Source organism: Oxyura jamaicensis, chromosome 8 (genome assembly GCF_011077185.1).
Source record: "Oxyura jamaicensis isolate SHBP4307 breed ruddy duck chromosome 8, BPBGC_Ojam_1.0, whole genome shotgun sequence".
NCBI lineage: Eukaryota > Metazoa > Chordata > Aves > Anseriformes > Anatidae > Oxyura > Oxyura jamaicensis.
Window position 1 is genome coordinate 20,270,657 of NC_048900.1, and position 23,529 is coordinate 20,294,185.

Below are 23,529 nucleotides of genomic sequence, written 5' to 3' on the forward strand. Positions count from 1 at the left end.
ATAATAAAAATCATGCAAATATGTTTAGTTTATGCTAAAGACAGGCTCATTTAAATACGAGAACTGATGTTCATTTACTCTACTGTGAATGAAGTCTGCTGCAATGTTTCTAAAAGCGGATCTCCTCTCACTGCAAATCCAAGCCCCTCTACAAACAGAGAGCAACACTTTTACTTTTGCTCTGTGACAACTGCACTCTTAATGACATTCTCATTTTTGCTGTACATTTAGCTGTTCTTATATCTATATATTTCTTAGTAGCCATAGCGTGAGATATTGTTTCATACAGCATGCAAGCACTCTACAAAGAGCTGCAGGATGAAGCACATATTTTACAACACATTCATGGTAGTTTGGCAAGCCTTAATTATCTTTAAAAAAAATCTTAGGCTTAAAAACTGTCTTGCATGCAAACACAACTCAGGCAGAATCCTTATGTTGTGCTTACTGGGATAAAGTCTATGCTTTGTGAGAACACTTCTTATGGGTCCAAGCTCAACTGCAATTCCATGTGCAGCACTTTCACTGTAACTTTCTCTTAACCCAAATACCTTCTAAACACAAGATCAATTCAACTGTTCTCTTTTTCAGCTCCCCTTTGGGAGCTATACGTTGCCCTATGTTTCCCTGTACAAAATGTGTGGAACATTGTCCCTTGTTCTGTGTGCTCTGCATTCTTCAAATCCTTCATTACAATCTCTTTATTAGCTTTCTGTCTATCCAGCCATCCATCTGAACTGAAAAGATGAATATGCATATAGCAATAAATTTAGTTCACTGTCTTTTGCTACTACAACCCTTCATGCATCCATGACCCTTTCCCCTCTGGATTTCATCCCATGCTGTATGAGCCTACGATTGATTGTAAACTCCAGGGACAAGAAACAGCCACTTAAAAAATATTGTTTGTATATTACAGCATTGCCTGTAGCCTTCGGATATGTTGGGCACCTCTTCTGCAAGGCACTATACAAATACATTGCATATGAGAGTATCTGTCTCAAGAGTTTAAAAGAAAGTCAGTCAAGACAGGGAGTAGGAAAGTGTTATTGTTCTCTTTTTCCAAGCAGGAAGGTGAGATATCAAGTCACACGAAAGTGGAACAGAGCCTGTATTTCAATATAGGTATTCATCCATGATCATAGGAGTGGCCCCAGCCTCGGTCTAACAACCAGCATGAACACTTACAGAACCAAAGTAAGCAGTGAAAGCTGAGCTATATTAAAAATAAAATCAGACAGCTGCATTTACAGTAGAAAATACAAAGGGCAAGAGAGATTGTACCCTAGTATCACCTACCAACAGGAACAGGAAACCAATGATCAGAAGGAGTAACACTGGTAAAGAGTTTTTGTCCCCATCCTAAAAGAGTTGCAGCTGATGATGAGAATATATATATATGCTATGAGCATATAAAATATAGATTTATATGTACAAATATACAATAGGAAATAGTATACAAATACTTACATGTAAAAATATCTTTTTCTACTTCCCCTTTTTATGATTTACAAAAGCATACAAAGTTTCCTATTGTTTAATGTTAAAGTAGCATGAGTAAACCCTGTGTGTCATGTTCCACACATAACTCTTTCAAGTGTTCACAGTATTGGCTATTACAGTGTAGAATCTGACATTCCAGATGTTAAAATATTCTTAGGACACATTCTAAACATAAAGCATTAATTTAAATACAGTTTAAATAAAACTTACATGTTTAGTTGAATTATGGTCATATTAAGAATGAGTCTGCTGCAGTTGAAAACTTTCCATGAGAATAAGCTTGGAAATACATATTTCAACTAGAGATGATTATATTTTAAAATTCTTGAACTGCTTCTTGATGTGTAGATAATACTGTGAGGTGGTGAGTTCTTTCAACTCCATTTGAAGCAATGCAAGCTGAGGGAACTCAGTATTACAAATGATCCTCAGTAGGAATGAGGACACACAGAGCAATCTGCCATCATATCCAGACATGCCATCATTTTCTTCAAATACCCAACAGACAAGAATAAATGACAGGTACCATTGCTTTTGTGTTAAGAATAAATGCTCCGTAGCATTCTTTATCAGCAATGTGCTTTATGGACTTAAATTAATCCTCACAATTCCCTTGTGAGGTAGATAGATACTGTCCCCATTTTTAAAGATGGAGAAGTGGAGAGAGGAATTATTATTATGGCTGCAAAGGCAATACTGTCAAAATACTAATATTTGGATGGTGGAGCAACTCAAAGGCACAACTGGAGATGTTCATGTGCCAACCTTACACTAACACGTGTGGATCCTGACAGCAGGATAGTTGCAACAGCCAAAGGTTGGGTGTCGGCTGTAGCACACAGTCTTTGCTAAGTCCAGAGTTGCTGGAACAAAACTGTGGAACAACAGCTTCAAAACCTATGTAAGATGGTTCGTCCTGATCAGGGTGGAATGAAGCTGCATTTTAGAAGGTGGGGATTAATCAGGAGCTTTGAGCAAGTAATATCTTCTCATGTGACAGCTGTGTGCAGTTCAAGAACCATGTTTAGCTCATCTCTAAATTTACTGTATATGCAAGTGCTCACATGTATCAATGTATTTAGGTGGTTTCTTAACATTTGCTTACTCATAGATAAGACAAGCACACCTTGGAGGTCTGTATATTTCTTCATATTTCCTTTCTGGAAAATTCTCCATACTGCAAATGGAACTAGTGCTGCAATACTATCAGTACTGCAAATGAGTTGCAAATACTATTTTTAATTAACTAAGATACTGAACAAGTTTTAAAGGACCACCATGTTCCCTGTGTGCACCTGTATATACAGGAAATCTCACCTGCCTTTAACTACTGAAGTAAAATCCAGTTAAAGTATAAAGTGCATTGTGTGGAGTAAAACCCTAAGAAATAACAAGCAATGTGTCTGCCTTCCACAGTTTGATAAATTTTGCTTAACAGCTGAACCACCACCCTCTTTGTCTTCTACTTTTTAGTTTAGTGTTACCTAGGCTGAGAAAGGCCTGCCAGCAAAATCATTGTAAACTGAGACGTTTTTGTAATATTATGCTATTAAGGGAGAGTTAAGAAAACCAGTATCAAGACACTGTCCAGTTGGGGTGTGTAAATACTATTGTGTGTTTCTTGGCCCATTTAGCAAATACTTTCTTTTCCGTGATAAACCTATGGCCTCCATATGGAGCATTTTCATGCAGGAAGTATTCCTCACACTCATCTCTTCCTGGCTCGTAATAATGGTAGGGAACTTTACGAAAGCCTTCTGACCTAGGGAAAGAAAAGACAGACTTAAGTATTATTTTCAAGAAAAACAATATATACTGCAGCTGGATTCACTGAAATCCCTTCCATGTGTTGGCACCTCAGCTCCTTTGCTAAATTGCACAAGGGCTTTCATTACAGCATGACTTGCATGGATTTTGCTGTAGAAAATGAACCTAAGTGTACCTCTTGACATATACTGATCTTATCAGTCAGCAAGGAGCTGAGGGGCCAGCTCTTATGGGTACCACACATTTTGTTTGACTCTGAGGAACGATCAGTCCAGAAGGCTCCATCCCTAAGCAGAGTCTTCTCATTGAGTAGTCCCAGGTCTTGAAACCAGTTCTTGGACTGGCTGATTAAGGTAGTTATTAGAATAATATACATTACAAGGAGGTGATGCAGGCAGAACTGCAGCTTTAAGGAAACCCATCCTTATCTGCTGTCAACAGACTGAAGTGCTATTATGCCATTAGCTGGTTTTACATCAAGGCTGTGCAATGACAGCTCGGCTGAACTCTGTGAGGACAACTTTAGTCCTGTCACTCCTCATCTCAGGGCACCTACTGTGTTTTCATAAACAAAGAACAACATATGTTCGTTCCATCTGGATGACTCAATCAGTGGGATCTGCAAGTTCTGAAAAGTCTCTCTACTCTTATGATATCCTAATTAAACAGCTGTGACTCAAATGCCTCTTTCGGGGGGGGTGGTCTGTCAGGAATGACTCCCACGCTGGAGTGACACAGAATACGGAGCAAGTGTTTGCATGAAGACATTGCTCTAGGAGCTGAGGACCCTCTGAACTGGTTACATGCAGGACTTGAACCAGCCTGGGTACAGAAAAATAGACTTGGACTTAGCATCATATATTGTTTATGATATTTCCTGCTTTTGTGAATGAAGAATAGTTTCATTTTATGTTTTGCTACCTTATCCTGTAGATTAAAGCACTTACCTTGGACTTTTAAAAATTGTGTTTGGAGTTATACTTCTGACAATAGGATTAATCCATTGTCACTGTAAGGTCACTAACAGTAGTTGGTTGGAATTTATGTCAGTTTACTGTGATAAAGCTTGCAGGACTTGTTTTATTATCTAATTAGAAACCCCCTACTACTCAAAACAAGCCATATATAACCTAGAAAGTTCAAGTAGGTTGCTCAGTGGTTGTGAAATGTAATTTCAGGTAACTATCCAGGACTAATCAGTTTCTTTCACTTCCAGGTGTATTTGGCATTCAGAGAACTAATATATTAGTATTTCCTCTATAGCAGTAAAGTAAGTACTCTTCTCAAAAGAATAGGAACATACTTGGTTTCCAGCTAATTCAGAAACCGCAAAAGATCTTTGATTAAAAATAGTTCCTTATGACATCTGATGTTAGACTTTGTAAATGTTTTTATTTTATCAACAAATGCCATTATCAGTTCTAAGCATGCTGACAATATAGTGTCACATCAATGCAAAACACTGGGAAATGGTGCCTGATCCATTTTTTGGATTTATGATATTAAAATCAATTGTGAAATTTTGACAAGACATCAGAATTGTAGATGCATGAAAATAATTTCCTGTGATCTTACTTGCAGTAGGTGTCATTTATCATCCCATAGACGTGAATTCCATAGCAGGCATCCATAGCCAAAATTAAGGTAAACCAACCCGTACTGAGATATGAACCTGACTGGACTCTGTAAAAATACAACATACACAAAACAAATTGCAATGAGAAATTACCCACACTTTATCAAAGAAACATAATCTATTACCTGGGACAAAAGGCATTAAGCAACTTGACAATCTGTCAAAACCATACAATTATTTTGAATTATATTGAATTATTTATAGATATGCTCTCATTCTTGCCAGCATGGGGCCTCAAGCTATTGTCCACAGAAAAAAATGCTATGTTAAATATATGAAGTCAAGCAATGCATCTCCCATGAGATGTAAAATAATTTATTTGTACTTCCAAAAGATAACAATTACTAGATTGTGTAAAATGAGATGAAGTTCACCAGAAAGCAAACTACAGGCAGGGTTTGTGCTGCATGCATGTGGGTGTGCACTCTCCTCTTCCCGAAGCAAAATCTGAATTTGCAGTGGGCTATCCTCTGCATGAAAATTCACACAGAGATGAAACTTTCAAGGCCATTTTGGTGGAAAAACATTGAACACAAGGAATTGAAAAACAAAACTTTGTGTGCATCCCTTTACACAAACTTGTACTATCGCAAGATAAGTAAACAGAGAGAAAAGCACAAGACAACACTGCCCAAATTGATTACCTTTGCTCAAATAACTAGTCCCATTAAATCAGTCCAAAAGTATTATCTGCATGAGTAAGAACAAATGATGTGCAAGGATTTGGTCACATACTGGCTATGTATGCAAATGTACGCATTAATTACAGACCAAATCTTGTTCACTCTACTCACACAAGCACTACCAATGGCAGACTGGGAGTCAAAAAAAATGACCCATATGATCTGGGCAAGCAACACTTACTACTTTAAAACCTCATAAGTAATAAGAATACACTTAGTACTCAAAGCTTACAAACTGGCTGAAGTCCAGCTTTGTGCATATACTGCTTTCAGTTTGACTGAAATCAATGAAAATCATTATCTTGAAATTATAAATAACATCCAGTTTCCAAAGAAAGATACCACAGAAGTCATGAAACCATCTTAATAGAGCCCTTACTTTCAGCTGTGTGTGAGTGAAAGGAGGTGATAATGTAGCTTTATGCCACATCTTTTAGCTTTTGACTTTTGGGTACAGCAGGGAGCAGTCTGTTCTCCACCATAAGTTAAAGTAACCTAAGGTTTGCACTCAATTAAGTTTGGCTGCAAAAGAACTCCCAGGTAGGCTTATGTGCAAATCAGTTTTCCCCATCAACAAAATAGTCTGAAAACATTTTCATCCTGGGGTACGAATAAAGCTTTCTTGTGGGGAAAAAAAAAAAATACACACACACACACACACACACATATATATCTATCATACAGCAACTCATCCAGCCTATAAAACCCAACTTTCCTGTGAGACAGAAGAACCAACTTCAGGTGCTTCTTCCTGATTCAGAGCAAGGACATACCACGGTAACCTCCCAGGTTAATCTGTCAATCAGTGGCATTTGGCTCAGATTTGGTGTTACTTCCTTGCTCTTTCTTGTTGAAGTTTGACAAAGTACTAATTTAGAAGATTGGTAAAAAAGTAGTTGCACAACCTTTATAATGACATTGACCTGACACATACAAAACTGAGATTCAAAGTTCTGCTCTGATGAATGTTTACTAATGTGGAAATTAGATAAACTCCAAGAGCTTTACATTCCTAAAGAAATTCCAGCAGTTCAAACAATTTTTTTTTCCCCTTTTTTAAGTGAAGAACAACTGTCTCAACTCCTGGAGAGTTTTCCTGTACTCAAGAACACTCAAAGGACCTTGGGATACATCTTCCCTTCCTTGTCCATGTCTAGCATTCCCCACAGGTTAGACAGCGTGAACTTCTATCCCTACTTTTCCTGAAAAGTCTTTATTATTGGGGAAAATCCTCAGCATCTGTTGAGTTGTCTTTGTAGAGTAGAGGAGCACTCCGGAAGCAAGAAATAGAGGGTTAACTTAGTGCTGAAGTATAACAAGTGGGAACAAAAGGTTGGGTGTTAAATACCCATCTTTCATTAGATGGAGACCAAGTGTGCTTCTTTGCTTGACACCTTATAGCCACAAAATTGTACATCTGTTTATGTGTCCCTTTAGGGTCTCCATTGCTTCGAACAAAATGTTCTTCTGTTGTCTAGCAAGGAGAATTCCCAGCCTGGTTCATGTTACTTCAGAGCAACATCCTGCCATGATAAAAGGCTGCTCTGCTTCTAACTTGCTTTCTGCTTTTGCACCAGAGGAACACTATCCTTGAACTTTTAAAGCCATTTAGAATCTTAATAACCATTTATAAAAACACTGTGAAGATCAGGACTCCTCCGATATTGGAGGTTGATCGGAGAGTACTATATTGGCAGTAGGATCTGAAATTTGCTATACTCAGGAGGAAAACAGAATTTTAAAAAAGAGTTAATCAATATTTCATGTCCTGTTTTAACACCATTGGACCTTAGTACTCTCATCTATATACTACATTGGCAAGATAAATAAAAACAGCAGAGTAAGCTCCCAGATACCTTCTCTGGGAGATAAGTACATGACAGAATATAGATTATGTACTTTAAAACAACGCAGTTATATTCCTCCCATTTTTCCCTTTCCTCTGAAGATACATAGGAACATGAGGGAATACACTTAAGCAATGGGGACTCTGGATGATTTGGTAACACCTTAGAATTCAATCTGATACCATAAACAGACTTTCAGCATTCTAATGAAAGCAATATTAAAACTGTGAAAACAATTTTAGTTGTCCCTAAAAAGTCATAAATCTCTGAATACTTTTTAAAATACCATTCCATAAAACTGTAGTGCAAAGCAGTGTCTCAGCCCTTGCTGTTATGCTAACACTGTGCATGCAATTTCTTTCTCTACAGGAGAGTTTTGCATGTTTTTTGGCCAGAGTTTTTTTTGAGAATCATTTGAAAGGGTTTCTCTTGTTACTGTAATTGCATTTAAACTTCAAATTTTGCACACTGAAAGTAAAAGAATCCTCCAGTTATGCATAGCATGAGTCTATGTTACTGCACAAATCTGAACGAATATGAACGTTAACCCCAAAGAGTGAAAATAGGAGTTTGTTAAGCATTATCTGCAGAAGTACAATAGGCAAATCTATTGTGATATATGTGTGTGCAGCAAAACCAAAATTGTTCCCTATGGCTCCAAGTGACTTTTTCTTATACTCTAAAATTAATGGGGCACCAGATCTAGGCAGGAAATTGTCTCAACAGCTCAAGAGAAAATAATGCACTATTTTTCAAAAAATGCATTTAAAAAGAAGATGATTTTGCTTTCAAGACATGATTTACAGCTGGATGCAGCAATAAAAAGGCAATGCTCACAAAAAAAGTTATTTTCTCTGTTTACCTTGAAAATGAAAGTTTATTTTGCATACTTCCTACTTTATAAGGATTCTTAAAGAAATGTGAGTTATCAGGATGAAATTCACTCTGCTAAATACCATCCAGCATACCTGGAAAGTACATAGGCCTATACTCAACATTAAACAATTGAAAAGACCAATGAAATCAATTTAATTAAGTTGCTTAAAACAAAGTATATGCTATCCTATTTTGCTCTTAGTGAAGGCAAGTGCCAAGATTACTAGTCATTTGCAAGTTGCCAAACATAAAATGTGCAATTTGAGGCATGCTTCTGTAAACTGCAGTAGGAAGAACTAAGTAGAGTTCCTCACAACCCCTTAAGAAGACTTACCTTCTATATTTTAGGAGAAAGTGGTAAAAAAAACAACTATCAAGGATTGCTAGAATTGTAATGTGTGATACATAAAACTTTAATTAAAAATTAATTTAAAATGTAAGCAATTAGGGTTCTTTTGCTTTAGCTTTCCAATATTCTACAAAAAGCATACGAAACTGATGTTTCTGAAGCCGAAGTAGCGAATGCCTCATAAAAATATTGTAGACTGAAATTCACCTTCTTTGACATCTATAACTATGCTTTGGTGTAGGCTAAACAGAGGAAAAAACAGTTTCTTCTCTCATCAGGGGAAAATAGAGGTATATCATATATTTTTAATGATTAAGGAAATATGAGTTCAAATTGGGTAAAAGTTTTGTTGTCACTTGAGTTCAGATTTAACCTTAAGATTCCAGAAAGCTCGTTTCTTTATTCAGTTGTTCCAGGTTTTTTGTAAGTGCACAACCAATTCTAGCTCTCTGATTCAATGGATTGTAATTTCCAGTGAGGAGTTCAGTGGTAAAAAATTAAAAATGGGGGAAAAACAGTTTTTTAAGGTGGAAGCAATCTCTAGACAAGCAATTTCATGTCAATCTTATTTCAGAAAATTATTTAGATGTCTATTTCTAAATTCTTTCCTTGGAGAAATCTGAGAGCGCAGAAGGTCAATTGAGAGTGCTAATTAAGGGGAAAAACTCAGAAATTTAGGACTTCAAGAAGCTATTAAGTAAGAGAGAGTTTGCCAAAAGCATTAACAAGACAATTCTTTGCTTCATTTCAAAATATTGCTGTAAAATAGAATTCAACAATGACAGATTGAAATGACAAGACTGTCCAGGCCAATTAGTTGACAAAAATGTATCCTTTCATAAAGGCTGTTTATAGACTCAAATCCTCAGTTGACCTGCCTACCAAAACTACTGAATCAGCAGCAGTTTTATTTGCAGCAGCTTTGTCAGGCCCCTTGATTAATAAATAAATAAAGGTACTGGTCTAAACAGAGTCCTGTAATTCAATGAGTGGAGGCTTAACAATGTGAGAGGTGTTTCAGCATGCTAAAACATTTGTAGAAAATGGTTCAAAACAAACAGAAATATTTTCAAGAACAGTGTTAAGATTAGTTTAGACTGTTCAGGTAAACATGTCCCTGGTCTTGTTGCTGTGGGGCATCAAGATCCTGTCAATCTGCGAGGGGTCAGCTTGCTCTGGTTTTGCCTGGCTCTGCCACTCCGGGTGAGTGACCCTCAGCAATGAGGGGCATGTCCCCTCTGTGCTCTCTTGTTGAAAACTACCAGCTCTTTTCCTCCTGGGGTTACAGTAGGTTTGTGAATAACAGTATGTTGCCTTGCAAGTGAAGATGATATGAAATATTTATCTACTAGCACAGACTGGTGATCCGTTACAAAATTCTCTGCTAACCAAATTAATTCTGTTATTGTACTTGTGTTGACTGAGATTTCTTTTTTTAATTATTTTTTTTTTATTTTCTTTTCCCAAAGAAGTATTTATGAATGTAGCTGCTGAACAGCTCTTCTTTGCCAAATTAGACACCCACATTCCCCAAGTCACAGGTTTAGTCTATGCCTTCCTCTTCATAGCAAGAGTAGATTCTCACATGACAGATCAGAATGAGCTGACAGAAAAATGCCCCTACCTCGGAGAGAACAGCAAGGTGCATTTACTGTGCACCTCTCTTCTGAGAAGCATATATACTTCTCATGCCAAAAAGCTGTTTTCTTGAGAGGAAAAAAGGAAATAAATTTGGTACATGAGAGGGTAAGAGTCTAAATGCTGCAAAGCATTAGATATTGCCTGGATTTAATTCTGTTTTCTGTAAGACTCAGTGCTTTGTTGCTAATAATTTCATTATATACATTCTGCAGAAATAATAACACAGGAAGAGCAATGAACAAGATGCAAGCACAGAGAATTGATTTCACCTGGTAAAAATGGTTGCTATTTCTGCATTATAAAGATACCTGTTAGGCAGTTTTTTATCATAATTATTCATTCTTTTGTACATGTGTGCGTGCACGCATGCGTTTGCTTTGCATTCATAACGATGCAGGACATCTAATAATAAACACCCATGCCCCTCAAGCAGTGAGCAGGCTGTCTCACACATTCAAAGGCCCTCATGGTGCTTCAGGTCATTCTGAAAAGTGAAACATTTATATATGGACAGATGTTTTATTCTCCACCGTGTATGGTTTCATGCAAAGCTTAAACAAGTGGAATGCATTACGAACCACACAGGCCACATTCCAGATTCAGACAGTGACTGTGCCCATCAAGATGTACCTGAGAATAGACAAGTGATGCCCTCCTGCCAGCTAAAAAACTCTTGGCAGATCACAAAAGGAAATAGAGAAATTATGACTTTGTATTTAACTGTTTCTAATTAAAAAATAATAATACAACTATTTGTCTTAGTATTTACAATTTTTAGCAAGAAAGGTAAAAACAATATTAGAATTAAGGAAGACTGTGTTCTGCAATGACTGAAATGCATACAGCATCTGCTTGGGTAAGTAATTTATGCATATAATTCCAATCTTTGTGTTGTGTCTAATTTTTTTCTTTTCTCTCTATCTCTGCTCTATTCTACATGGAAAATGGGAACAAAGGGGGGAAAAAAAGCAACTTAAAGAAATTGACTTCTGCTGCCCAGGCTTCTATAGTTTCCTTATTTCCAATTCCTTGACCTGACTTTGATGCATCTCAGCTCAGTTGTGAACTCAAGCAGCAAAAGAAGGAAGTTATTTCATCCATGCAGAGAGAGCTCCTTCAGACTTCTGTGCTGCTGAGCTCAGAGGAGAAAAGAATTCCTGTTTATCAATAGTAATCATGGAGGACTAGCTTGCTGCAGAGCACACGGAAAAGAAACAAGACTAATGAATTATCACTGTAAACCCTGCCTTCCATCCAATGTATATGCACTATTTTCAAGCTAACTCTCATAAAGGAAAACCTGTGCTACACTTTTCATGTTGAATGACATCCCCTGTAGAGAACAAGAGCTGCTAACTAAATTTCTTACAGCTGTTGGGTTTCTGCAGCTCATACTGACTCTTCAGATAAAATTGTGATCTTGGTGCAAACCACTTACAGAGCAGCAAACCACACTCTTAGATCCACACTCTTAGAACCAACCTTTTTGGTAGAAACAGTCCCAATCTTCTTTTCTCCCCTACTCTCTTCCATACTCCCCGTTTCCAGAAATACATATTCTCTTGATTTCTTTTGAATCCTTTTCTTTGTTTCCCTTTTGTAAGTACAAACTGTGGTCTGAGGCATTGTTGATGGCACTGCATGAGCTTGAGCTATTAGGAAAAGATGTCTTTTGTAAATGCCCTGGTTGCAGCTGCCACCTGGGATGGGAAGTCAAGCAGCTCCTGCATGGTAACCGGTAACCCGGCCCAGTGGAGGTGTATGGTGCAGAAAGAGAAATTGATGGGCATGGCTCTGCACATCTCCATTAGCACTTAGATTTAGTTGACAAGCAAATGGATGGTTAAATCAGAAGAGGATCCACACAAGTGTTAGGTGTCACTGACAAATTGGTCAGATTTTTTTCTTTTCTACATTTTTTTTTGTCATACTAATAGCCATCACAACTATGCAATTATGTTTGGAAAGACAGGAAGCTAAATTCACATCAGCAGATTTAAGGGTTAAGCTGTTGGCATCTCTACAGTCATTTTTCTCTTTGGAAATTACCCGAGTAAAAGTCACTCCACCCTGAGAAAGCCTGAGATCATCAGGAAATGCAACTCTTGCGGCCTATGCCAGTTTAGGGCTTTCTTCACAGTACAATTAATTATGTTTCCAGGGATTGAAGCAAATGGGAGGTAATGCCAAATTTGCTTTCCCTGGGTAATAACTTGAACGTGAAAGCTAGTTGTGGCACCACACTGTACTCCCATCCCACTACTTTTCACTTTCCATTGGCTTGGTCAAAACCTTAGTGCTAAGGATCGCATCCCTGATGGCTGGTGACACGGGGATTGATGGCTGAAACCTTGACACTGGTTTCATGACTTGTGCCAGGGGCTTCTGGAGGGCAGCTTTATGCACTCTTCTCTTCACCAGTAACCTGCAGCCAATTTGGTGAATGCTGGTTCAGCATTTTCCCACTGAATGAAAGGGAGCAGAAAAGGATTTACATGTTCATCTTTTGTAACTAAAAATGAGCCAAAACTCAAAAGTGTGCCAAAGGGAAGAAAAACAAACAAACAAACAAACAAAAAAAAAGTGTCTTTTTCTTGCATCTACATTTAAATCACCACTTGCTGTCTTGGGCCTCCATATTTTTCTCCGGGGAGGATGTAAACTAAACAGAGCTGCAGTTAATCCAGGATCCCCAAAGATAATTATTTAGGCAGGCTTTCCCACCCTTTTCTTCTGGTATTAAAGGGCACTTATTACTCCTAGCTGTATATTTTAGTGAAATCTATTGTAGGTGAACATATGAGAAATTTCTCAATTCATTCTTACCTTGCCAAGACAAGATACTGAAGGGTGCTCCTCTAACCTTGGCTGAAAGCAGCTTGTGTTTTTCATAAAAACATGTTACTGGTTTTTGGTATTTTTTAAGCAAAAAGTAAGAGACAACTTTCTAAAGATGCTCATTGTATGCCTGTGATGTGGGGATGGAAACAGAGGCTATTATATAGGTATTTTGTTTTACTACTGTGGTGAAAATGAAAGAACAGCTAGCACAAGACTGTACCTTAACTCTTCTTTCAAGTGGGGAGAACACTGCACCAGATACTGGCTGACAGGAATGACACTGATGGTACACCTCTGAATTTTCTATAGTCTGTGGTCATTGCGTTAATTCAATTGCTACCTCTTTAATGTTAACATGGAGGGGAGGGCAGTGTGGCATTTTTCTCCCTAAATTTACATCTATCTGAGAATTTTGCTTTTCATCAGAATGGAGTCTCACCAACAAAAAACTTACGGAAGACCAACCAGGCTACAAATCGGGAGTTTCATTTCTGAAAGGAAAATATTCTCTGAAAAAAAAAAGAGAACTCAAAACCCACAGATGAGGCCTTCATCAGTGCATATCCCACTATTAACAACATACGTCCCCCACCTGTAGTATTCATAAGTGTTTCCAGATATTCTAAAATTAATTCTTAACTCATTGCTAAATTATTTACATTACAGTAGCACTTAGAATCCTCACTGTGCAAGGCACTATACACCCACAGGTGACAGCCTTTGACACAAAGAATTTACCTGTCAAATAATCAAGAGAAACAGTTTCTTAGGAGAAAGTACATCTCCTTATCCCTAGCTCTTACAGGGAACTGCTGCATACTGCAATTTGCTCCCTTACATTTAAGGCACGTACATAAGCAGTAATTTAACATGTATGCTAAAGTCTCTCCATCAAGTATAGTAGGCAGAATGAAATAAAAAAATGCACGAGCTTCTAGTCCTGTTCCATAGAAACTTCCTACAATACTGTATTGTGTTACAAAGCCACATTCTGTGAAATTGAATCCGGAGCTACAGAGAGTGAGTAGTGTTCTCTCCACTACTTATTTGTACAAGCCAAAAGTTCATTTTAGATTAAGGAACATCAATATTTTTAGCAAAATGAAATCTTAAATCCAGACAAATTATTCTGATATGGAAAAAAGGAGGTAAAAATAGAACTTGCGTGGATCTGAATTTTAATTCAAATGCAAGAGGCCATAATGTAACCCATCAGTCAAGCTTTGAAGATGAACTGCTAATTAACACAGATGTTGCCTTCCCTTTTACTACTGTAACTTTTTCCAGATTAACATTTTCCTTAATGTAGAAAAGGAAAAAAACTATTTCTCTTGCCTTTTTTTTTGATGTACTATCTAATAAAACACACAAATACATGTATAGATACCGTGTTACTCTTCAGCAAGCAATAGGTCTTATCCTTCACTGCTTTCCTAATTAACTCACCTATGTTCAACTACCTAAAAAGAAGCAAACAATCACCAGCATCACTAGCCTGTGAGCTACTGAAGCATCCCCTTCCTTCTCCACAGCTCTGTCTACAGAGCAGCTGGCTTTCTGATGGGCACCTCTCCCTGACACATTGTGGACTGAAGACATTGAGGTCTCTCGAAATACAATTTCAAGGAATTAAAGGTCCCCTTTAAATATAATATCCTCACAACATGCAAAATTAGCTTTTGTCTCTCCCTCTGTTCTGCAAGAGCCACTACATTTATGCAGCAGGGTCTTCTGAAGGCCAGATGTCTGCAGCCATTGACACAAGTATTTATGTTGAAGGCAGCACCTTAATTGCAGGCAAGACAGATTAGGCAGAACAGACAAAAAAATATGCATTTTTTTCCCTCAAACAGTCATACAGCATCCTTTGGAAAAAAGCAGCAGACAATTTGGAAGCAGAACAAATGCCACAGAGAAGTGCATAGGAAGAGGAACTATGGATCACAGTAGTTCCCCTTCTAGTCCACTTTGCAGTTCCTTCAGCATTTGACAATGTTGGATTGTTTTTCCCCATATTCATTGAACAGACTGCAGGAGGGTAACTGTGCAAATGGAAGCTGGGAGAAAAATCTCCATACTTATTACAACAACAGTGAAATGCTCTAGAGGAGAATTTTTATAGCTTCCCTGCCATCAAGTGAAGTAGCAAATTAGTTAATTTTCCGAGTCTTACAAAATCCAGCTTTTTGAGAATAGTAAACTCAAGAATTATAGGACTAATCATCTAGCCAGCTCATTGTCAGACAATGCTAATGCCTAATTATCAAATATAGTGAAGAATTCAATTAGGTTCAGTTATTTGAAATTTCCAGTGAACCAAAGTTATTAGAACAGTCATGAAGCAGGACAATGGTCCTCTGCTTTATAAATAAATGCTTTGATTCCTCCTCCACTTAGTATATTGCTCTAAGTGACATCACATCTTCAGTAATTCCTGGTATCAGCAAGCTAAGGTTTGGATACATGGCCAGTGAAGCTCTGCAGACAAGCAGCCCTTCAGCAGCCCACACCACACACCAGACAGCATACACCAGAGGCTGCTGCTGCTGCTCTCTGGGCATCAAAGTTCAGGACATCAAAGTTTACTGAATTCATATCTGAAGGATTTGCATTACGAACATTAAAACAAGCTAACTTATTACAAGTATAAACTAAGCCCACTTGCAGATGACTCCAGACTATATCTATTTGGTACCAAATTGTAAAATTCAGAAGTGCCAAAATGGATTATATAGTTATATTGCAAAGAACCTAAGGTAACACTAATAGCTACATTGCCGACAGGAATACCAGATTAAAAATTAACATTTCGATCACACACAATACCAGAGATAGCATCACAATTAGCTTTACAAAACAACATCATTCTTTATGAGGCTTTTTCTTTGCCTCTTCATGCTATTTGCCTGATAAGCCCTTGCCAACAAAGACATTATACTAATTACAATTAGTTATACGAAGTGTGGGACAACTGAAATGATTTATTGATTTTTCCTCACAAAATAAACCTTATTATGAATTCCAAGTATACAATAAGGAAAATAAAGTAGCAGCCCCAGATGGCATGTTTACTCCAGACATGTATGAATGTGAATACACGTAGAGAGACACTCAATCCATTTAAAACTTTAATCTTAAAATAGTTGCCTGGAAAACATCAGTGCAGAGTAGGTTTTATGCAATTAAATTCCCTTTCCTCTGAGAAGAGACATTTGAGGTACAAAGCCAAGAGCTGAGCTGTTTTCTAAAAAAAAACTTGGAACTAAGAGGCTTTTTCAGTAATAGTTTTTTTTTTTTTTTTGAAAAAAAAAGACAGTGTCCAGGCCAACAAATAACAGTATGAACATTTGTTATGCAGTATTAAGACAGCACTGACTGTGCTTGCATTTGATATTATCTGTTATCTATGTGAAATCTGAAGAGATGCAAAGAATATGAAGCTGTGTGTCCTAGTTTTGGCTGGAATAGAGTTAATTTTCTTCTCAGTAGCTGATGTGGTGCTGTGTTTTGGATTTAGGATGAGAGTAATGCTGGTAACACACTGATGTTTCAGTTGTTGCAGAGCAGTGCTCACACAGAGCCAAGGACTTCCCTGCAGCTCGTGCTGGCCTGCCAGCGAGGGGCTGGGGTGTCCCTGGAGCTGGAGGGGACACAACCAGGACAGCTGGCCCCAAGTAGCCAAAGGGATGTCCCATGGCACAGGGCGCCATGCTGAACAACAGAACTGGGGGGCTGAGTGAGGGGCTGCTGGAGGACGGGCTGGGCATTGGTCAGCAGGTGGTGAGCAATTGCATTGTGCATCACTTGTTTGTATATTCCTTTATCATCATTATCTTTATTATTTTTCCTTCCTTTCCTGTCCTATTAAACTGTCTTTATCTCAGCCTAAGAGTTTAACCTTTTTATTTTGATCCTCTTTCCCTTCCCACGGGGTAGGGGGGAGTGAGCCAGCAGCTGTGTGATGCAGAGCTGCCTGATGGGTTAAACCACAACGCTGTGTTAAATATCTTCCTGTGCCTAAATATCTTTCTGTGTTAAGAATCGCTTCATATCTAGGCCTGGAAACAATGTACGAATCTCTGCTTCCGTCCTTTGGGAACTCTTTCTAACCATTTCCACAAGAATGTTCTACAAATGTTCGTTTGTTCTACAAATGTTCCTCCATCCTGCAACACCATGAATGCTCCTCAAAGCATACTGAGAATTCACTCATTCTGTGAGTATCACCAGTGTGCTAATGTATTTCCATCAAGAACGTGCATGGTCTGTGAGTCTGAGCAGAATTTCTTCCTTCCTGGGGACCCTCCTCACAACTCTATGTTAAATTCCTTTGAAGTTCAACAAACAAACAAACAAAACAAAACAAAAAAACCCTAGACTTACTGAAAAATGAATAGCTGATCCAGTTTGATGTTCTCCCAGCTCTTTTGTTTCCCCTGTCTCCAGGGCTCCAACTCAACCAGGCCTGTAGATACAAACTTTCCGTAATACAGATGATGAATATCTACAAGTAAATGCGGCTTAGATGCAACAGCCACAGTCACAAACAAGGAGGTTTATTCCCTGTTCTCTGCAGTGCCTTTTGTTACTACACCAGCCATTTTGTCCTCAATCTTGACAGAAGAAGGTATAGCATTTAGGCAAAACACATTTCTTCTCTCTTTTTTCTGGTCTACAAGTCAGCATTATCTGGTTAGGTCTGCTTCCTCCGGCTTGTTCAGTCTCGCTTATCAGACATGCTGGAAAATATTTCCAATAATAAGCCACCAGAAATCTGCCTTATCTGGTATCAGGCTACATATAACAGAAATCTTTTCATTTTAGTTTTAAAGTATTGCTTCATTCAACAAGCTGACTGCTGGCTGACACACAATCTAACCTAAAGGCTATGGATCAGCAGGTAAATGCAGAAATTCTATTAGTTTTCAGACCTGAGGTTTACGCCTTTCATTTCAAATGAAATCAAAATCCTACACATGAATAGGTAAAGCACAGAGTAAAGATCCTTTCTTAAAGCCATCCATTACCTATTACATGAGTGTGAGGAAGAAAGCAGTTTCTGCATCTTGTAGATACTGTATTTCTTGTGCTCAATGACTCTGGCAAGGATGGTAAATAGCAGACATAAAAGAGATCCATTCTGAGGAAAAATTAAAACCATGACGAACGTTATAGTAGGCAATGTGAAATCTTGCAAAGGCACAAAGGCAGGCATATTCAGATGTGTTTGGTATTAACAAAACCTCTCTGAGCTTGTAAAAATAGGACCTCCTTACCTAAACCTGGATTTCAGTCGTAGGCAAACTTCTCTGTGCTTTAGAGATGTTGGAAATAAGCATCCTCATTTAGCACCAGACTAAGGAAATAGTGCAAAACTGCATATTACGAAGTGTCCATAATGTTTATGAAATATCTATACATTAAAACGGAAAGAATAACCAGCAGCAAGAGATTTCATTCTTTTGTTCCTTCAATAAGTGTACACACTTTTGATATGCAATCAGATTGCCTACTCAGCTTTATCTATAAAAACTACAAGAGGTTTATGCAGGATTGACACCTGACTCCGTTTTACCATTTGCTCTAAGGAGGTAAGTTCACTGGAAGTGAACTCAGAGCACAGGCACCAGCACTTTGACACGCTGTACAGACAAAAATTCACATCCGTGAGTAAAACTCGCTTCTGGTGTGGGCTGGGAATTTCACTGAAGTCACTGGAACAACCTCTGCTGGAGTTGAATTTTTGTGTGAGACTGGTATATTGTACATACAGACAGAAGTACTTTTTGGAGATAAAGCTCCCTAATATGGGACCCACACTACACCTGTGAAAAGAATATATCTACATTCCAGCTTTGTGGCTCAGAGATTTCTTTATTATATACACAGTTCCTATATAATTATGCCAAACACTGTTTTCCTCCAAAACAGTTGATGATGATTGTCTTAGCAAAAGAAAATCAATTGTGATTACCTAATCACAATTATGATCACACTAATATTGTTTGATTTTTGTTGGTGGTGGTTTGTGTTTTGTTTTCTTTTCTTTTCTTTTTTCTGTATTTCTTATTCTGCATATTCAGTTAAAGAAATTGCTCCATGATTTTGCTATTTATTCAGGAAAAATACTTATGAAAAGCATGACTTTTTCTACTTTGAAAATTTAAATGTAATGTTTGTCATTGGAGTATGGCATTAAACAGTAAAGAAGTTATTCAAATTGTTGGGCCTCTTCTTTCTCATTATAGAAGCCTTCTCACATCTTTCATTTGTATTTTGTGTTTATTTGCATTTCATCTGTGTTTTCCTTTGGCGATAGGTTTGATAGCCTCTTGTTTCATTTTGCACTGATGCTATCTTACAGCTTGATGATTACAAGGAGTTGATATTCCTTACCACAGCTCAAAGCTATTACAATACTCAGTCCTCATGTATGGATTCTCCACCATAACGCTCTCAACATTTTCCCCAAGAGAGGTAGAATTGTCGCTGTTACACAGAGCTGAGAAGAAACAGAAATCCACACAGTGTAAGACAATTTCTCCCTATGTGGTCAGTCAGGTCAAGAAACGTTACCACATCTGGCTTAGAACAAAAGCTAACAGGAACCTGAAGACAAAATGGCCAAGTCCAGCTCCCAGTTAAGTCCACTATGCCAATTACATCACAGCTTACAAAAGAACTAAAAATAAAGCCTTTTGTTTGTTTGTTTGTTTGTTTTTGTTTATTTGTTTTGTTTTGTCTTACAGAAGATGATAGTGGACGTGCTGGTTTATCTTGCCCTTTTGAAAGGTATAATGCCAGTGTTTCTCCTGATTCTGCATGAGAACTTTTGACAAGGAAAATGCTCTGAATATTCCAGTCAAAGGCTTCAGAACAGTGCTTCAAAACTGACATTCTGTTGGCATGCACTAAAATTGGGGTTGCTGAAAGTTAATATCAATACAATGTCTGAGCTGGCACCATTGCTTATGTAGCACCTTCCACACACACACCCACTGATAAATTCAGCCCCTTGTGGAAACTGTTTAATGGTGCAGTAGTGACTAAGGGCAATTTAGGATGGGGATGAAGAGCCATGTATCAAGTGAACTCCCCAACAGCATGGGAGATGCTTGTTCAATGCTGGCAGGAGAGGAATACCGATATGGAGCAGTTTCCTAATGCATTCTTGAATTACCTCGGAAATCACTCATCTAAGTATTGACCGGATCTGACTACATTTAACTTGTTAGATCTGATGAGATCAGGTGGTATGGCTGCAAGTTTCTGATAAGAAGTCAGTGTTAGAAAGAAACTGCAGATCTCAGAAAAGCAAAGAAAGAAACCCTACAAGCCTAAAGTATTCATACGGAAATTATTCAACATAAACAGCTAATTTCTTCTTGAACTGCTCACATAATTGTCTATAACCATCTATCACCAATGAAAACTACATGGATACACAAATTATTACCATATGAAACAATGCAGGCATCGTGCATCTCATAGGTTTACTAGCATTGCTCAGGGCTTTGCTATTTTAGAGTAATGTCATTATCCTTTATGCCGTGTAGTATTGTCCTCCGTTGTGCACTATTCATTATTAGACACCTTGTTATGCACTGCCTCTGCAGATGTATAAGAGATTAAGCTAAACTGATTTACTGATACCATAGACATACGTTGCACTGAGATCCGTCGCAGGTATTCTTTATGCTTACAAGAAACAGCAAATGAGTTACATTTATACACTTGAGGATCACTTTTTGTAAATGTTGAATGATTTTAGTGGGGACATTATGATTTTGTTTTCCTTCAATTTGTTCCTAAGAGAATGTAAGAAATAAAAATTTACTGGTAGGGGGAAGTAATATAAATTAAACAATTTCATGAAAGCCATTCCTTAAAATGACTCAGACAATAAATTTCAACAATTGTTCATGTGCTACAGCTTTTGTAAATACCTGCAAATAACAATACAGGTGGAGAAAGAAGAGAGAACATCTTCAGCTGAGATGATGCAAGTTTGCCATTTCATTGTGCAAGCATAATCAGAGAGCTGCTGCTCTTCAAATAGGGAACTGTCACTTCTCTTATGGGCCTTGAATGATGCTTTGCTCTTGTTTTACCTTTGTGTTTTTATTTGGCTTCTTCAAGTGCATGTAAAGAACTAGTTTGAAACGATGCTTATTTTCAAATACTGCCCATTTCTACCTTGCAAACTGCAATGTAGACTAGACAGGCTCCATAACATTTAAACAGAGTTTATAGATGCTGTAAGAAGCAGCTGGACTGGAAGTGTCTTGTACAGCACAGTGTTTGAAAAGATATTAGATACTATCTCACTCAGTCCTCAACAATCCCAGAAAACGAACACATAAGATATTATGTCATTTTTCCTAGGAAGGGTGTTTTTAACTTACCTTCCTAGAGATTTCAGGAGTTGACCTTTAAGAAGAGACTCTGGAATGAAGGCATAACAAATACAAAATTATGTCCTCCTGATAACTTATTTCACTATTGCATAAATTCCATGAAACGCAATTCTGTATTGCATGAATGCAAGAAAACTGATCATGGGAAAAAAACACATTTTACACTGCAGTCTGGAACTGAAACACGCGTTGCTGAAATGTTCCTTCCTAAGCAGTTTAATAATGCACATAAATGAGACTTCAGCATTATGCAAGGTATTCAAGGATAAATACTAACATTTAACAAGCTGAAAAGCTGAGACTCAGGTAAACAAAGCTAGGTCTATATGGCTCAGCTAAATCTGTGCTTAGTTTATAAACCATCTTCACTCATGCTCAGCAGCTTGTCAGCCAGAGCCCGAACGTAGCTGTGTGGCAGACGATGCTACTGTTCCAACTATTTATCACCACCAAATAACTGGAGGTTACTGATCCCCCAGTTCCCGCAGCAAAATACGTCCACCCGATGCAGGTCCTAAGCAGCTCCCAGCAAAATAACCAGTCTAGGCTATGTCACGTCCACTGCAAGCACAACGGCAGACAGCTGAATTTGCACCGGGACAGCAACCCCCAGTGGCTGGGCAGACAGAAGCAGTAAGGAAGTGGCTGTGTTTTAAAGCAGTGCAGCCAGGAAGAGTATGTGTGTAAGCCCTCTGCAGATGTGCATTCGTGAGCCTTGACAGAGCAGCTTCCAAGAATTTTCTATTAATAGGAAACTGGAAAAGTAAATGAGTCAGAGGAGGGAAAGCCAAATATCTGATATTTTGATTATGGACAAGTAACCAATTTCAAAAATACTTTATGACTATAAACACAATTATTGGAACCACATTTTTTTCAAGCCTGCATCAAAGTTTGCGTAGTATCCACATACAGAGATTATTGTTGTAATGGTAATTGCTTCACCACTCCAGGAGTCCATGCCAGGAGCCTGCATAGCTGACTAAAGCTCATTCAGCTCACCTCATTGTCTCTTTTGCCTGGCACCACATTGTTATTTACCCGAGCAGTAGTTATAACCCCCCACACTTCAAACATTCTGCAATGTGACAGAATATTGCCAACTTCAGAGAAGACCACTGGTAAACCACTCCTCCGTAAGCAAATAATGGTGAGAGCTTTTTGGTGCTTTGCCTTAGGTGCTTAACATTGTTCAAAAATAATCACAAGGGGAGGCTGAAAAGATATTTGACAGATATTTGATAAAAGATATTTGAGCGGTTAGGTGGAAGCTAACATTATGGATTTGCTTTCAGTAGTAGAAGGTAGAAGATGAATGCACATTCTAGAAAATAATCTAGCCTTTTCTCCTATTTGTTTAAAGAAAGGTTTCAATTAATTTTTTTTTTTTTTTTTTCAAAATGCCATAAAAACAAAGGTTTAAGATTATTTATTTTCCTTACGATCTCTTCTGGTTCTGGTCTGGCATTACACCATACTGTGCTCATACCATGTGGATAGAGGGCCTCAACTATCATGTACTAAGAATTAGTGTTTGCACAAAGTTGTACTGAATTATTAAGTTGCCTTCACTTAAGCACTCCAAAATTAATAGTAGCCTTTCAGTTTCTGTTCAAAGTGCTTCCTTGGGAAAAAAAAAAAAAAAAAAAAGCTATTAAGATATTAGCACACCTGTAAATTAAGCAGGCATTCAGACTTATTAACTGCAGCACACAGAGGCTATCTGAGGTACCCAAATGGCCTGCTCTTGCTCCCACTGAAATCACCAGCAGGACTCTCGTTGTCTCCAGAGTCATATAATCAATCCCATAGGATCAGCAGCAAATCAACTAAAGACAAATCTAACTCTCAATCAATTGCATTAAGAATGCACAGTAGTCTACAGAACAACAGGAAGGCAATGTGTTTGGCAAACACAAGTTGCACAGAACAACAGCTAAATACAGCATGCTCCACGAGATGTAGGTGA

General features: G+C 38.0%; 1 protein-coding gene across 4 annotated transcripts in view; it reads right to left on the minus strand.

Annotated features, from left to right (window-relative positions):
* Nucleotides 1–2,501: 2,501 nt before the first annotated feature.
* Nucleotides 2,502–23,529, minus strand: part of ST6GALNAC3 (ST6 N-acetylgalactosaminide alpha-2,6-sialyltransferase 3) — a 228,180-nt gene continuing 207,152 nt past the window's right edge. For all 4 annotated transcript variants that reach the window (XM_035332981.1, XM_035332980.1, XM_035332982.1 and 1 more), the window contains exons 4-5: nt 4,846–4,953; nt 2,502–3,265 (exon numbers count right to left, since the gene is read on the minus strand). In XM_035332981.1, coding sequence (XP_035188872.1) covers nt 3,079–3,265; nt 4,846–4,953 — 295 coding nt within the window. In that variant the 3' untranslated portion in view covers nt 2,502–3,078. The remainder of the gene's footprint in view (nt 3,266–4,845; nt 4,954–23,529) is intronic.